A 16409-nucleotide genomic window follows, 5' to 3' on the forward strand; every position below is an offset into this window, starting at 1 on the left:
ATTGGATTCAAAAGAGTTGAGAAGATTTTTTTCTTTTCCTCACAGTTTGAGTTAACAGCCACAGTTTGTGGCTCCAAATGTCACTAAACTCCTATAATTTAATGAGAGACCTGCCCGCAGCGCATTGTTAAGCAACGTGTGTTTTTGGTAAAACTCTATTGTTACTGGGAAAAGATTTGGACTCATTTGAACATAAACAAAACAAAAACACGAGGAGCCTCTTCTCATCGCCCTGCTACACTCCCTGTGTGGGTTTTACCGTTTGACATTTGAGCCACAGGGTGAGGGGTGAGGGCAAACTGTGTGAGAGAGACACAGCAGTGAGCCTCTATCCAGAGGGGACGACATGCAGCTCACCTCTCTACTCCGACCAACAAATAATTCATACTGCTAACATTTACTTTGTTCAAATGCTGCCTGGTCTTTATCCACCGCCCCGTCTGTGAACCTCAAAGTCCCCATCTGAGGTGACTTTGGATAGTGTAGTAGTAAGATCGACGCTCCCTCCATGCGGAAGACTGGGGTTTGATTCCTGGCTGTAGTCTACCTCCAGTAGGGGTGCTTAGGCATGACCTCCTTACGCTTACCCTGCCTTTGCCTTCTGCCTCACTTGTAAATCGGTCTCTCTTTAAATAAAGAAGAAAAGACAGCAGATAGCTCAGCACTTTAATATAAAGCAGCTACCAGAACTGAACTGAACTGGTAACGTTTACTGCATAAACAGAAAAAAAGAAAATTAAACAACTCATTTAAAATTAATTTTCAGCAGGTGCTTGGGTTGGTGTTCAGGAGGAAGGAGCCAATCAAAAAGCATCTGTTTTCCTCTTCTTCAGAGGTCTGGTGGATAGGCGGAGGTCCTCAGGTCCATGAGCAAAGCCGCACTGTTCGGTCTGCAAAGGGCAGCCCTGAGGGTGGTGGGTGTGAAACCAGCAGAGACGTGTTTTTACTGCACCAGAGCCAACAGGTTTCCCTTTGGCAACTGACATGAAGGATTTCCTGTCCCGCCAGTCCCTTATATTCACCATCCCTCCTTCCACTGAAAGAAAAGGGAAGAGAGAGGAATGACAGACCTCCTTAAAATAAGGTGCTCCCTCAATGTGCTACAAATAAGGCTGTTCCTCTACAGCGGAGGACTTATTTGTGGCATCCAGAGTTCCAGCAGTAAAACACCCGGTTTATTTTCTGCATGCCACACACAATGAAACTCTCCTGGCTGAATCATCAGTACAAAAGATGAGCAACAGTGTTAGGAAATATCTTACATTTACAGAGAGACGGTGGCATGTTGTGATTAGGAGACAGTAGTAGTCTGAAAACAGAGCTTTTCCTGATTGCATGTTGTCTCTTCACAGTCCCTAATATTTGTAGAAACACTCTTTGAGTCTAGATGATGCTAGTATAAGAATGGTCTAAGATATTAAACCCCATTTAAGTACAGTTGCAAGAAAAAGTATGCGATTCCTCTGGGATTACGTGGAGTTTTGCATGTATTGGTCATAAAATGTAATTTGATCTTCATCTCAGCCACAACAATAGAAAAACACAGTCTGCTTAAAATAATAGTACACAAACATTATATGTTTTCATGTTTTTATTGAGCATGACATGTAAACATTCACAGTGCAGGGTGGAAAAAGTATGTGAACATTTGGACTTCATAACTAGTTGACTCTTCTTTGGCAGCAATAACCTCAACCAAACGTTTCCTGTAGTTGCAGATCAGACCTGCACAACGATCTGGAGTAATTTTGGACCACTCCTCTTCACAAAACTGTTTCAGTGTAGCAATATTCTTAGGATGTCTGGTGTGAATGGCTCTCTTAAGGTCATGCCACAGCATTTCAATCAGGTTGAGGTCAGGACTCTGACTGGGCCACTCCAGAAGGTGTATTTTGTTCTGTTGAAGCTATTGTTTTGTTGAATTACTTGTATGCTTTGGGTCATTGTCTGTTGCATCACCCATCCTCTGCGGAGCTTCATTTGGGGACAAATGGTCTTACGTTTTCCTGCAAAATGTCTTGATAAACTCAAAGCAGCCCCAAACCATGATGCTCCCTCTGCCATGTTTTACAGTGGGGATGAAGTTTTGATGTTGGTGTGCTGCTTTTTCTCCACACATAGTGTTGTGTGTTTTTTCCAAACAACTCACTTTTGGTTTCATCTGTCCACAGAATATTTTGCCAGTAGTGCTGTGGAACATCCAGGTGCTCTTTTGCAAACTTCAAACGTGCTGCAATATTTTTTTTTGACAGCAATGGCTTCCTCCGTGGTGTCCTCCCATGTACTCTCATTCTTGTTTAATGTTTTCCTTATTGTAGACGTGTCATCAATAATTTTAGCATGTGCCAGAGATTTCTGTAAGTCTTTAGCTGACACTCTTCTTTACCTCATTCAGTATTCTGCACTGTGCTCTTGCAGTCATCTTTACAGGATGACCACGCCTAGGGAGAGTTGCAACAGTGCTGAACTTCCTACATTTGTAGACAGTCTGTCTTACCGCGGACACATGAACATTAAGGCTTTTGGAGATACTTTTGTACATTTACATTTAGTCATTTAGCAGACGCTTTTATCCAAAGCGACTTACAAGTGAGGAACAAGCAAACAAAATCTAAGTCAAGGAGAAACAACATCAAAGCAGAGTGCTATCGAAAAAGTGTTTCTGTTTCAAGAGATGTTAGAAAGAAAGGGTAGAATTATTTTTGTTTTTTTTTTAAGTGCAAAGGAAGATGCGGAAGAGTTCTGTTTTCAGCAGTTTTTTAAAGATTGAAAGTGAGGTGGCTGAGCGTGCAGAGATAGGCAGCTCATTCCACCATCGTGGGATCACTTAGCTGAACAGTTTTCCTCGGTACACCGGTGGAGAGGTTATGAGAGTCAGAGACACGCCCCTGCCAGGATACCTTAAAGGTTCTTTCGGACAAGTATGACCGAAGCCAGGCTAGAGCTGATCCAGAGATGCCCTTTCCAGCTTCATGCAAGTCAACAATTCTTGATCGTAGGTCTTCTGAGAGCTCTTTTCTGCGAGGCATGGTTCACATCAGGCAGTGCTTCTTGAAACCAGTAAACCCAAAACTGGTGTGCATTTTTAAAGGGCAGGACAGCTTTCAGCAACACATCCAATATCATCACACTGATTGGACTGAAGGTTGGCTTACTCCTGGCTCCAACTAGCTCTTGGAGAAGTCATTAGGCTAGGGGTTCACATACTTTTTCCACCCTGCACTGTGAATGTTTACATGTTATGTTCAATAAAAACTTATAATGTTTGTTTAGCAGATTGTGTTTTTCTATTGTTGTGACTTAGATGGAGATCGGAGCACATTTTATGACCAATTCATGCAAAACTCCACGTAATCCCAAAGGGTTCACATACTTTTTCTTGCAACTGTAACCAAAATCCTAACTAGTAAGTTAGGCTTTTATTTTTTTCCCTATTATTCTGCATGTTCAGCCAAGAAATAGCTTTAATTGCACTTGGAAATATATGTTTTCAAACCAGGTGCAGAAAAAAAGTGGAGTCCAGCTACCTCTGAAGACTTGGTGGTTGTTCCTGAGCAGCGTCTGGAGGCCTCCACACTCTTTCTTCAGGAGCTGTAGGGTTTCCTGCTTTAACAGCCTGGCCACTTCACTCACAGAGAGACTGCCTGGAGACGAGGAAAAATGATGAAAGATAAGACAGACAAAGGAGCAGGAGGAGGTCTTTCAATGTTACTTTCATCAATACAGTGCACACACTGCTTCAGGCAGGCACAGAAATTATTTACAGAATAGGAAGACAGCATCCGATAAAGCTGATTGGTTTGAGTCGATGTCTAAATACAGAACTTTCTACAGGATAGAAAAAAAAAACAAAAACACTTCCACTCGCTGTATGTCAGTGTTAGTCAGGGCTGTGAAGTATGAAAACTGAAAAAGCTGCTCCAGCAAGCTGTCACGGCAACGAGCATGCATCTCACCACTGCATCTCCCACTGGCCGTCGGAGAGCATGACTCCTTGCCGTCACTCTCCCACCGGGACAGTAATTTTAGATACCAAAGAGCAAACAAGGGGAGTGAGGGATAAACTTCTAAGCTCTGAGTTTAGCGAATCATAAGCAGATAAATGACGTACCCCTTTGTGCTCTCAGGACCCCGCCTCTGAGTTCCATGTCATGAGATTTACGGTATTTCTGGCTTTGCCCTTTTTTCCCAGAAGAGAATTCAATCAGGGCTGACCTTTGGTTTGTACAAATGACAATCTTCCTCCTCTTTTCTCTGACATATCGGAGAGGGAACCGGCACAGGATTTCTAATGCCCCTTTGTGCCGTTTGATAACAATATTTGACCTAAATCTGTAGACATCTTAATGCGATCTTCATTGTACTTTTACACCAAATCTCTGGTGGCAATTCAGGCAAACCCCGGTGGCTTAGAGATTAATGGATATGGGAAAATTTCACCATGAAATATGTTGTGTTTTCCTCCGATTCAAGTTCAGTTGGTCAAATAGATATTTGTAGCTTCTGCTTATTGATTTCTAGTTTCACTGTACATCTATAACTATACATTGACCTATGATGGTTGCAGTTGATCTATATCTAAAAAAATAAAAAAAAGGAAAACATATTGTGCACCCAAAATATATCCCAAATGTAACTAGTTAATGCAAAAAATATGCAGCACACTCCCACATTCACAGACACTTTCACAGCCAAACTCAGTCGTGTGCTGTGAGCGTGAAACTGAGCAGACTGCCGTGTCTCAGCCCAGACACAAGGGAGATCCAGCCTTAATATAATATCTACACGCTGCTTAGAGTCGCCCTTTACTGCCTACAGTGTTAATGGGGATTAATGGAAGAAGGGCAGTATTGACAGATCAGACTCTGCTTGGACTAAGACCAGGCTTAGACCGTTATTAATGGCTCGGCTTTATGTACAGTTGTAATGTTGAATGTCCCCTGTGGAAAGGATCACCAGCAATTAATTGCTTGTTGCGGAGGATTGTTTTTGCTGCTCAGGCCAAATCAGAGTCAGGCTGAGTGAAGGAAAATCAGTTCTGAAATTGCTGAGTGGTGAATAAAATATTTGAAAATGATCATTTCCAGTGACCTATAAACTACAGGTGTAATGTTAAATTGAGCCTGTTTCAGTTGTATATGTTTTAAACTGAGTTTTAGGTTTTCAGGACCTTAAAAACTATTTAAATGAAACATCAAAGCTTACAAACATATATCTTCGTTATAAAATGGTCACAAGCAAACAAAATGTGGAACTACCTGTGATTGTGTTACACCTCATGGATTCATCGCTCGAATCCTCACTGACAGATGTTTCCTTGTTTTTCTATTTTTACTGTTCTTCTTCCCTTTCCCTTTCTTTTGTGAGCAGAGCAGCTGGTACAAGCCAAAGCTATTTCGCTCTGGGATTAATAAAGTTCTTTGAATCTTGAATCCCACTCCAATAAAATTTAGAGCAAACATTCTGCTTGTAAGAGCAAATGCAAAGATCTGCTGGTTTTCATCGACTCATATTTAATATCCTCAGTTCTGGGGCTGTTGGACAAAGCATGAAATTTGAATCTGTGGCTGCATTTGAAGAAACTGTGAGAAGCATTTTGACTGTTTTCTGATGTTTAATACATTAAATAATTAGCATACAGGTAGTGGGCTTAAAATCAGCAGGTGTGGAGGATGATTACTAGGTGGCTGAAGGTGTGATGCGAGGCGTCCACCCTCTAATCACACACCGTACCCACTCTCACCCACTCCCTCTTCCATGCAAATTGTTTATAAATTACAATGGACACACTGGAATAGTATAAACAACATTTACACTAGATGGGTTTTTGACTTGCTGTACCTCTGTTGGAGTTTCAGTGTTGTGCATTAGATGTACAGCTACTTTTGTTCTCAGTGTGATTACATAACCACATGAAGCCAGTCAGCAGAACAGCACCCCATGAATTAGTAACTTAACTTAAAACTGCACTATCTGGAGTCACGACGTACGGTGGAACATCAGTAAAACTAGTGCTGCTAGTGTTACATTTGTGATGCTAGCTCCAATATCAAAACAATACATCTTGTGCTAGTTTAATTTGGCAAATAAATGTTGTGCCTTGTGCTCAACGCATCATAGACAAATAAATCTAAAATCTACAGGCTGAATAATAAAGATCAAAACAGGCTGCAGAAAGTAACTAAGTAACCTCAAGTGCTTTTTTTATAGTCTTTTATGCGAGTGTAGGTGTTTGTTGTGAGGCGTTCAGGGACAGTACAGAGTGTAGGTCACCTGTGTTTTAAAAGTCCCAAACCTCAGAAAAACAAAAACCAAGGCAAATCACTACACTACTAGAATACAGTAGTGTATTGGGTTGAAAACATACTTGTGTTTATGCACAAGTACGTAACGTCAATCAAACATTATTCTGTATATAACAGCATAATACTGATGAGGTGCATTTTTGATCCTTTCAGTACATTCGCTACAAATACACTTTTACGCAAGTTTTGAACGCAGGACTTTTTACTTATAATACATTTTGATACTTTTACTTACGTAAAAGATGTGAGTACTTCTTTCATCACTCGTTCAAATTTAGAAAGCAAAAGAATATATATATGCTCATATATATTAAACAAAATCTTTCTTAGGATAAAGTCTAGGACGACTATCTTGGTATTGTAAGTGTCAGGTCGTCACTTTCACAGCGTTATTTTAACTTAAAGCTCTTTTTTATTTATTTGTAGCAGAAAACAGTTTGTTCCTGTTAGTTTATGAGCTAAACGTGTGTTTTCTAGATCTGTCTGTACTTGCAACAAGAACTCAGGAGCAAAAGATAAATATGTTTATCAAAACTCCCTAACCAGGAATCTGCTTATCACCTTAATATCAAATATGAATAAATTATAATATCAACATCCTTGTATTCTTAACAGACGTATTAAAAATGAAGACAAACTAAACCTCAAAGGTGTTTTGCTGACTCTGACGCCCTCCTGGATCTATTCAATATAGGCTTGCCCACCCTGAATTTACCTTTTGTTCTTACACAGCAGATAAGTGGAAGGAATACCTTCATTCAAATGCATACTCATGCATAAATCATACATGGTTGTGCATTATTCATCCAGTCATCTTTATACAGAGAAACAGCCTCCATTTATTCACTCTCCCTCATATTTTCTACCTAAGGTTTAATCACCGACACCCTGACAGAGAATTTTATGTTTTAATCACAGCAGTCCTCATCTCCTAATCTCATTCATATTGTGTGTGTCTGTGTGGCAGCGAGGGTGCAGAGGTGTCAACAAAGGTGATGTGTGGGTGGTGTGTGAGTGAAACAGTGCGCATATGTGGTGTGTGGCATGTGGCGCAGGAAATGGCTGGCAGAGGGTGAGATGCGGAGTTTAAAGAGGCCTCGCTCTGTGTCACGAAGGCTCTTCCGACTGATGCAGAAGTGATGGGTTGGAAAGGTTGATGGTGGGAGTATCAGACGGGGGGTCCAGAAATGAATTTTCAGGTACTGGCAGTAAATGTGGTTTGTCAGTTACATCTACACTGCCCTACAAAGGCAAAACTGATTACCTACATATTTCATCATAACATTTTTAAACAGGCTTATTTTTTTGCAGAGAGATACTGTAGATGAGATTACTACCATTCATGTATCTGTCCGGTAGACACAAAGCTAGCTGACTGGAAACAGAAAAACACAGAGCCATCAAGTAACTCTTTTGTCCAACAACTTCAGAGGCAGCAACTCAACTCCTTCTTAAACTTAGTGGATTGCACTAACTACATCTCACTTTCTACTCAAGTAGTTTAGAAATAAATATTAACAGCAAAGAGAAAAACACTTTGATTTGATTCTTATGACCCATGGAAATAATCAAAATAAGGCTCAACTACCTAACGAACTAGCTAAAATGTGGGCGAAAGCTAATTAAACAAACACATATTGTAGCTTTACAGTGTTGAATATCAGCCTTTCTATGCTTAGTTCTAATCAAATAAACAAGCTTAAAGTCAAAAGTTTATAGCTACAGCGTGTAGACATAATGACATTGGATCAGGATACTTCACAGACAATTTTGTAAATGTGGTGCGATTTGTTTATCTCTGACGTTTACTCGCTGTTGTGTTGTGTTTTACCTCCTGGGTTCCAGTCACTGGAGGACCGCCCATCGTCACTTTTGGTCATTGCCAGAAGAACATTAGCAACGTGCAGGACTACTCCGTCAACAAAGTCCCTGGGGAGAGTGGCGCAATTTCGAACAGTTTCAACCTTGTCTCTGGGCTGGAACCCGGCTCCCCAGATGCTCCCTGGGGTCCTGTCACTGTCCGTCACATGTTTTGTGACGTCTGACCCTTGAACTATGACCCCAGAGGTGGTGTGGCGGCTCTGGATGTAATGAGCTCTTTGTTGCTCTGCCTCAGCTTCAGCGGACGACTCGTAGTTTCTCGACTTTCCTACCAGACACACCTGCAGTAAGAAAAGGTGGAGGCAGCGGTCAGAGCAATGAGACCCAAAACTTTTAAAAGCAGAAATGTAATTATTACCCCGACTTCAGTTACCTCTTATTGGCAATAAGTGAGTTACTATTGACCAAACAAGATAATGACAGTAATGGCAACACAATACAGTTAATTTTTGAGATGTCCGCTGATTTTTAGGGAAATTAACTTAATTATTTTTTCAGAAAACTCAGTAACCTTGTGAATAATTAAAAAAACAACTTTCCAGAAAGCATCTAATTAGCTCTATGTTTATCTTCCAAAAGTGCTCCTGTGTGAAACAAACAAAAATCTTTTCGAGCAGCTTTTGCATTTATCAACAAACTGATTCCAGTACAATAAAGCCCAGTAAATACTAGCTCTTTTTATTTCATGCGTCCATGTGTATCATCACTATTAATGCCTACCAGCTATGAAACAAATGTCCTTTTGGGAACAATAAAGACTTGGTTTATTTCAGTCTGTCTTTACTAAATGAGAATCGAGTAGAGATAAGGCAGAGATGTACTGTACAGCTGCAGCTGTTGGAAGAACAGGAAGAGGTTTTGTTTTCTTTTTGTATTTTCTCACAAAAGATTAAAAAAAACTTTTAAATTTAGGAAATCAAACACATGATGATGATGATGTCGCTGAGCTCTGACGTCTTGAGCCTACCCGTTTGGTGGACGGTATTCTCAGGCAGTCCTCCTCAGTGACGAAGCCACAGACGTGACTGACCTCAGCGACAAAGTCGATGTACTCTCTGTACTGAGACTTCTTACACTGGCGTCTCTGGTACTTTCCACAGAAGTCAAAGAAACAGCAGGGAAGGACGAAATAACGGCAGGAGTAAGACGACCTACAGTGTGAGAGCAAACAGAAATAGATACTGTTCATAATCAAAGACTAAATGCAGTTCAGTTTTTGTGTCATAAATTAATCACAAGCGATGCTGGAAACGATGCTTAAATAATAAAGTGAAATATGAACTCAACAATACAGCTGGATATTCTGTGTCTGAGAAATAAAAGTAAATAATAAACTGTTATTACAAGCATGTGTTTCTCTGTAATATCAGATATTGAAATGATATAAAGCTACAATACATTAAATACATTACTAACATTGTAAAAAACATTTTTAATGAAAATCACTATAATCTAAAAGGAAATGTAACATTCAAGAAAACTAGAGCAAGAACAAAGCTGAAAAATACATGCATTTCTGATAAAGAAGAAAAATATAAGTTAATAATGTGTTGGACAAATACAGTAATATGATATGACATGTTTTTGTGTGTATAGGCATTCGTTTCTTCAGGGAAATACTAAAATTTCCTGCAATTGATCAATTTATTTTACCTCACCTCTAGGAAATGTTCAAGTGTTGCCATCCATTTAATAATTCCACCTTTTCTATTTTGATGTTATTTATTAGGATATCACATACAGTGTATTTCAAAACATGTCCTTCTCAGCACAATATCAGTATTTTCCTTTATCTTGATATTAATTAAGCTTTTTCTCGGGTTATGTTGCCTCGTACTGGATCAACAGTCCTCTCATCTTATGTGGAAAATTTTCTTCCCATCTTCAGTTGCCTATTGTTGTATTGGTTTGTCTAGTTACTTAGGTATTTTTCTGAAACTGAGAGAACCGTGCACTAAATCCTATCTGCATGTACATGTGTCTGTGTATCTCTGCACATGGAAAATAAAGTTAACTGGACTTGATAACACATTCAAGTGTTCACTGTTAAAACTAATTCAATGATTAGAATTCTTCAGTGCTACTTATGTTCGATTTAGTACTTTCCAAACTGCTTTTAAGGTTGCGTAACTGAAACGGTTCAGCACACAGGAAACAACAACCCATTATCAAGGATTATCATCTGTTATTTCTCTGACCGAGGCTCCACATTGCCATCAGGTGTTTGTCCTAATAAACACATGCTTGTTAGCTGACATGCACAGGAACACACATTCACACATGCCCCCCTCTGCCCATAATGTTATTCCAAATTGGAGAGATCAGCTGGCACTTGAGGCGCAGAGTGAGATTATGTCTGCTGATGACTCGCCTGGCTGCTATAACGGGGATCCACGGTGTGAGCTCGTCCGAGTGGTTCCCAATCAGCCAGTCTGTACCCGGGAATAAGAAGCTTTCACTGGGTGTAATTGCCTTTTCCTGAAATAGCAAAGACCCAGAAAGCACAAGAGCTTAGAACATGATTTGATTCTGAATAATTTAATGTAAAACTGCCTAAAAAAAAAAACTTCTATGTCCTAACACCAACAAGTAGTCCATCACTTATTTCAGGCTGACAAATAAAACCTGTTCCAAGAGGAGGTGAGGTTTGGTCATTAACTTAATCAATCGCCATTTAAGGCTGCTGGGGCCACATTACAGAAACGTCCTAAGCTGCAGAAGTGTCTGTTAAGCACAGTAATTAGATTTAAGAGAGGTTTCCTACGTCAGTGTTCCTATCCAACTTAGTAGGAGAAGTACTACACAAGCTTCCCAACTTCTTAAAATCCTGAATACGACAAAATGAGAAGGTGTTTCTGAATGACAGAGGGGCTCACGGCAGATTATGGCAGACACTAACAATGTGTTGATGATAAAACGCACATCAGTAGCTACAGGCTACTCTGGGCCATGATCCTGCCACATGGAGCTCTCTCAGCTGTTGTGCAGCCGGAGATTTTAAAACTCAAGCGGCCAACATAGCAAATCTACTGTATCTCAGCTCCCCCTTTCAAGCATGTTAACGTAGGTGGCAACAGCAATTAGTGGTGCGACTTACATACAGTTATATAGAGCTACTCTACGTTTCAATGAGAATAACTTGCAAAATAGCAGCATCGTTGCTAGGTAACTGAGTGTTTTGGATTTCCCTATCTGAAATAAGATAAGATAGGATTGCTAAAGTTAATTAGGACCAACGTGGGAAAACTTTTTCAACTTTCCTTTTTCAATTCAACCTTCACACAAAAGCTGTCATGAAGTTCTTGGTGGTTTGGTGAAATAACAAACTCACGTGCACGCTTTAATTGAAATTAATTAGTCACGCACAAAATTCAGCATCTGTGTCTCAGTAAGAGAAGAATCAACAGCTCAAACTGTTTAAAAGTGAACTATATCTTCCCTCATTAATCCAAGTATAACTTAGTAGTGCCAGTAAGAGGGCAGCTCAAAAGACACCTACGTCATGTGACGTGAAAAGATAATAACACCAATTAAAAACTAGAATATGGTTACAATTAATCCACCTTCTTAATGCTCAGATAACTCACCTCAAGCAGAGTCTGGGGGCCGTACATGTCCCAGATCTTCCTCCTACGAACGTCGATGCCTTTACCAGGGTGCTGCGGATAATGTAGAAGATGATGTAACGGTGAGCAGCTAATCGCCCGCAGCCTCATTCACACTGTGACAAACTCTTTTGTGCTATTTCAATTACATCTGATCCAGTTTTTGATTGGCGATGAGGGCAGCATGGAAGTGTAAATTTACCGCGTGAATCCCCTCAGCTGGGCTCCAACCATCCCCATGTCATTGATTAAGCTGCCGGTGATGATTTGGACAAAAGAAAAAACTCTGGCTCAGAGCAGCCAACATTTAACAACAGGCTGTTGATCAAGTTAATTTTGTTCCTTTCTAATTCCCAGTAGAAACTTTGTGGTGAATGTTCCTCAAATTAAGCTATTAGCATGACCCTCCAGACTAGAACTGCAACATTTACTACATTAATCAATAAAAAATATTTGCTGGTTCCAGGTCTCAAATGTAAAGATTTTATAATAAATAATAGTAAAAGCCATATTTTCTTAACTACTTTTGACATTTTAGAGACTAAAATTTAAATTCCCAGTTCCAAAGTCACAGTCAAAACGGAAATAACAAGTAACTAGTGACATTTTACCTAAACACGCATGTTCACGTGATGACCCCTTAACTTTTCATCAGGTCACATTTTAAACTTATTTATAATCAAATGGTTGGAAGAATTGTGATATTTACATAATTAGAGTATAAAACCAAACACATAATATCTGATGGTGTTTAGCATTTAGCTGATGTTTAGTCTCACACTGATACACAGTGCTAGAAAGTACCGGTAACTACATACATTCAGAGATTATTAATTATTCAACAGATTTATATAATTGTTTTCAGTTGAGCCAGCTTTGTGAGGCTTTTGTTGATTTTCAGTAAGTGTTTAACCAGCAAGTAACAAATTATTTATCACAGATAAGACCAACAATGTCTCTGAATCCACAATTGGTTGATATGAAAGGTTAATTTGTTCACGACCTGATCACCAAAAGAAATATCACACATACAGTTAGCACCTAACTCACCCCTTCATTGGTGAGTATGTGAACCAGGAGGCCGTTTCCACAGCCGAGGTCCACAAATGATTGTCTGGAAGTCAGGCCTTTCTCTTCCCGCTCCTCAGCCCACAACACCTGCACAGGCACAGTGACAGAGACTCAGCACTACTGTACTGTAAAGACAGTGTTCAATCATTGTTGTAAAACCTAATTTACACCTGAAGCCGGACACCAGCCGCTGCTGCTAACACCAGCCTCAGTCACAAAGTAATTTTTCACACTTAAATGGGTCAAACCGGCTGTGCTGCATGACACTGACCACATGTGACAGACACTACATAAGTAAATGGTCTCAGACATTTTAAAGGTGTCCGACGCAAAACAGCATTTATTCAGTTCAAGTATAAAACAACCGAGCTACTTATGTAAATATTAACAACCACACTGTGAACCCACCAGAAGATATGTAGCAATGGCAACGTCTTCGTAGACAAACTTCTCAGGATCCGTCACCTCAGGCCAAACCTAGAGAAGAAAGAACACGTATGAATGCAGCCTATAAACAGTAAAGGATCAACGTCTCAGAGCGTGTCCAGACCTCAGTCTTCACCTTGACCATGGCCTTGTACTTGTCCTTCAGCTGCTGGTACGTGAGGCTGTACTTCTCCACCGGCAGCAGGGACAAGGTGTTTCTGAACTCGCTGCTCTTACACTGCGTGGCCCAGCGCACCAGTTTAGGCAGCAGATCTGAAGAGAGCCAGGGCAGTTTGGGGTACACCACGCCATCGGAGAACCATGCATCTGGATACAAGATGTGCAGCTCCAAGGACCTGCAGACACAACCAGGATAATGTAAAAATGGTTTTGTTGATTAGTGTGCTCATTATGTGCCTGATGTTTTTCCTGTTCTGTTTTTTTATTAATATTTTAACTACTTTGACTGTTTTTACTTTTAACTATATTTCAGTGTCAAACACTGAATGTGTGGAAAAAAAGCCTACACAAAGGACTCGTGGTTCTACATCCAAATCAGTCTAGTGTTGTGTTTTATAGTTTTGTTAGAATACTAATAATTAAAAACAAACAAAGGATCTTGTGTGTAAGGAGCATCAACACTGAGATATTCAGTGTAATGGCATGTATCTCTGCTAGGATGATTTCAGACTCACCAGTCGTTATAGTCATGACTGCAGAGGCGAATCTGATAAATGTTGCCCTTCTTTAGAGACACTGCTCCTTCTGAATCCTCTTCATACGGAAGGAAGGTCACTTGCTGTCTGTCAAAGTCTGGAGAAGACAAAGAAATAAATAAAAATGTCACAGAAGAAAACTGATCCTGGTGGAGCCTTTAATTAAAGTCCAGTTCTTACCTTTCAGGACGAGATCTTTATGCAGGGTCTTCCCATAACAGTTTACTTTAGGAATAAGTCTTCTGACGGTGGAGGGCCAGGGTTTGTCCTTTCCGTGTGTGTGTGCAGGTGAAATCCCGCACTGGAGGAAGGAAAACACGTCCTGTGAAAGCTCTGACTCTGGGTCCTTTAACAAAAAGTGCAGGTCCTCTCTGTCCACGTCTTTACCGTCTGTCTCCTTAACGCCACAGAGACGCTTGTTTGCGACATGAGGTTTCTTTATCCACACATCTACAGCTGCCCAGAAGCCTTCAGGACCCGCGTTACATCCTCCGGGACACTTTATATCGAAGAGTTTTGGCATCGTTGAACATCACACACGACCCTGACCCACGTGTTTACAAACTGAAAAAAAATGGACTCCCGCTTTAATTTAGTATTTTTTGTAAAACAAAAAGTGTATTTTAGGATTAATATTTGTTCAACATAACACTTTAAATAAGTAATGTTTGGCTTTAATGTCGTTCAAAACAGATAACACGCGACGAAAACAAAATGTCGCTGGATGATGACGTGTTAAACGTCATAAATAGGCAACGTATGAACACTAGAGGGCGCTGAGGGTCTGGTTTAGATCAGCAGCCAATGTGGTTTAAATATTCTTTATTTTCTTTTAGATTATATAAATAGTTAGAAACTGAAATAAAGATTAATGTATGATTATTATATTGTTACTCACTGCTGTGTTTTTTTATCTTTATCTTATGTTTATATTATTTATTATATATAATTTTGCAGCAAGTAAACAAAACAAATAATCCTCATAGTCATGGTCATGAACCATTTTTGTGTTGTCTCTATCTCTTTATTATTCTTTTGGATGGACTTTGGACAACATTTTTATGTTCATTGTAAATTCTTTCCTGTCGTTTTATAATTGTAACTTTAACTACAAAACAGAGTGCGTGGGTTGTTGTGATTATTCTATTGTGTCACACTAAGAAAGCAATTTCCTCACTATTTCACCAAAAGAAAGTGTTTGAATAAAAAGTTTTATGGTGGTCCACTGCTGAGATTTAAATTTCCATCAAGCCCTTGCTTTATTTTTAATCATGTATTTGTTTACTTGACCTTTACTTCACATTATCAGCAAAGTGCATATTGTACTCACCTCAGGGATGTTTCCTTATTGTTCTTCTGTCAAATTGTTTAATATATCTATCTTCTTGCGCTAATTTCACAAGAGACACTGAAAGAGCATGTCAGTTACTCCCATAGTGAACACAGCCCATCCCTGAGGCAGCACTTGTCTGTCACTTATGTGCGTGAGAGGTGAAAACTGTCCTGTATCTCACACACAAAATAAGACACAGGCAGATTCCCAGAATGGGAAGATGAAACTGAGACTGGATTTAAGAAAGCAGATGATGTGTTAACATCCTGCTCGTGCACTTCTCGTTTGCCCTGGAGCCTCAGCTGTTCATCATATCCTGGAAATGATTGCTATCTGTCCGATGCATTAAGAAAGTCACTTAGTCATCATTGGTGTGTGTTTTAATTCCCACTGTGTCGTAAGATTATTGCTGTCACATTGTCAAAAACATTTTATGAGACACTTTAATAGAAGTTGGAACAATAAGTGTAATTATATGTGCACTCACATCATGATTATGATTAAGCGTGTAATATATTTGTCACCTTTTCTGCATGATGTTTTCAGAAACCTGACATCTGCAAGGTCCTTTGAATGGCTGCTCCGCTGAAATGTACTATGTTTGTTGAGTTATTCAGGCAGGGAGGGGCAACTATACTGTACCAGGAAGTGCAAAGTGCAGGCTTGGCTTTCTGCTGTGCTGCCTGGTTTGCATTCACATGTACAGCCACATGGGAGACTGAAAAATCTGGTCAAACTAGTTCTGCAACAAGCAGCTATGGAGAAGAGAAAGACAGACACAAGAAACATTTGAGTTTCTTCTGACTCATCTCACTGCGAGTTTCATGTGAGTCCTCACATAAGTAAACATGGTACATGGAGGAAATAAGTATTATTTATAGGAATGCTGTACACCTCAATAATGACTAATAGGAAATTTGCACTTGTCCATTTACAATATTAATAATGGTTAATGTCATTTAGCAAATGGAGGTAAACAACACATCACATTCCAGTAAATTAGCCTATTCAGTCAGAGAATAATTAAGTTATTATTGCTTTTAAATTATATTTATGACTTAAGCAGGCACAC

At 39.7% G+C, this 16409-nt stretch overlaps 1 protein-coding gene across 2 annotated transcripts; it reads right to left on the bottom strand.

The window, feature by feature from the left end:
• Positions 1-647: 647 nt before the first annotated feature.
• On the bottom strand, positions 648-15919 carry trmt44 (tRNA methyltransferase 44 homolog). 2 transcript variants are annotated; one of them, XM_026353455.1, is made up of 12 exons: positions 15862-15919; positions 14185-14568; positions 13984-14101; positions 13425-13644; positions 13271-13339; positions 12842-12949; positions 11774-11845; positions 10558-10664; positions 9154-9337; positions 8137-8467; positions 3528-3644; positions 648-1036 (listed from the first exon to the last, which is right to left on the bottom strand). In XM_026353455.1, the coding sequence occupies exons 2-12, from the start codon at positions 14525-14527 to the stop codon at positions 804-806; spliced, it is 1902 nt and encodes a 633-aa protein (XP_026209240.1). In that variant the 5' UTR covers positions 14528-14568; positions 15862-15919; the 3' UTR covers positions 648-803. The 2 variants fall into 2 exon arrangements, with proteins under 2 accessions (XP_026209240.1, XP_026209241.1); XM_026353456.1 differs by lacking the exon at positions 15862-15919 and adding an exon at positions 15335-15429.
• Between the last annotated feature and the right edge of the window lie 490 nt (positions 15920-16409).

This window comes from Anabas testudineus, chromosome 18 (assembly GCF_900324465.2).
Source record: "Anabas testudineus chromosome 18, fAnaTes1.2, whole genome shotgun sequence".
Taxonomy (NCBI): domain Eukaryota; kingdom Metazoa; phylum Chordata; class Actinopteri; order Anabantiformes; family Anabantidae; genus Anabas; species Anabas testudineus.

Coding starts and splice junctions, on each gene's coding strand:
- trmt44 (XM_026353455.1), bottom strand. CDS start 14,527: ATGCCAAAACTCTTCGATATAAAGTGTCCCGGAGGATGTAACGCGGGT. Junction 13,645..13,983: donor AGTCATGACTATAACGACTG/GTGAGTCTGAAA, acceptor TTGTGTCTGCAG/GTCCTTGGAGCTGCACATCT. Junction 8,468..9,153: donor GAATACCGTCCACCAAACGG/GTAGGCTCAAGA, acceptor TTCTTACTGCAG/GTGTGTCTGGTAGGAAAGTC.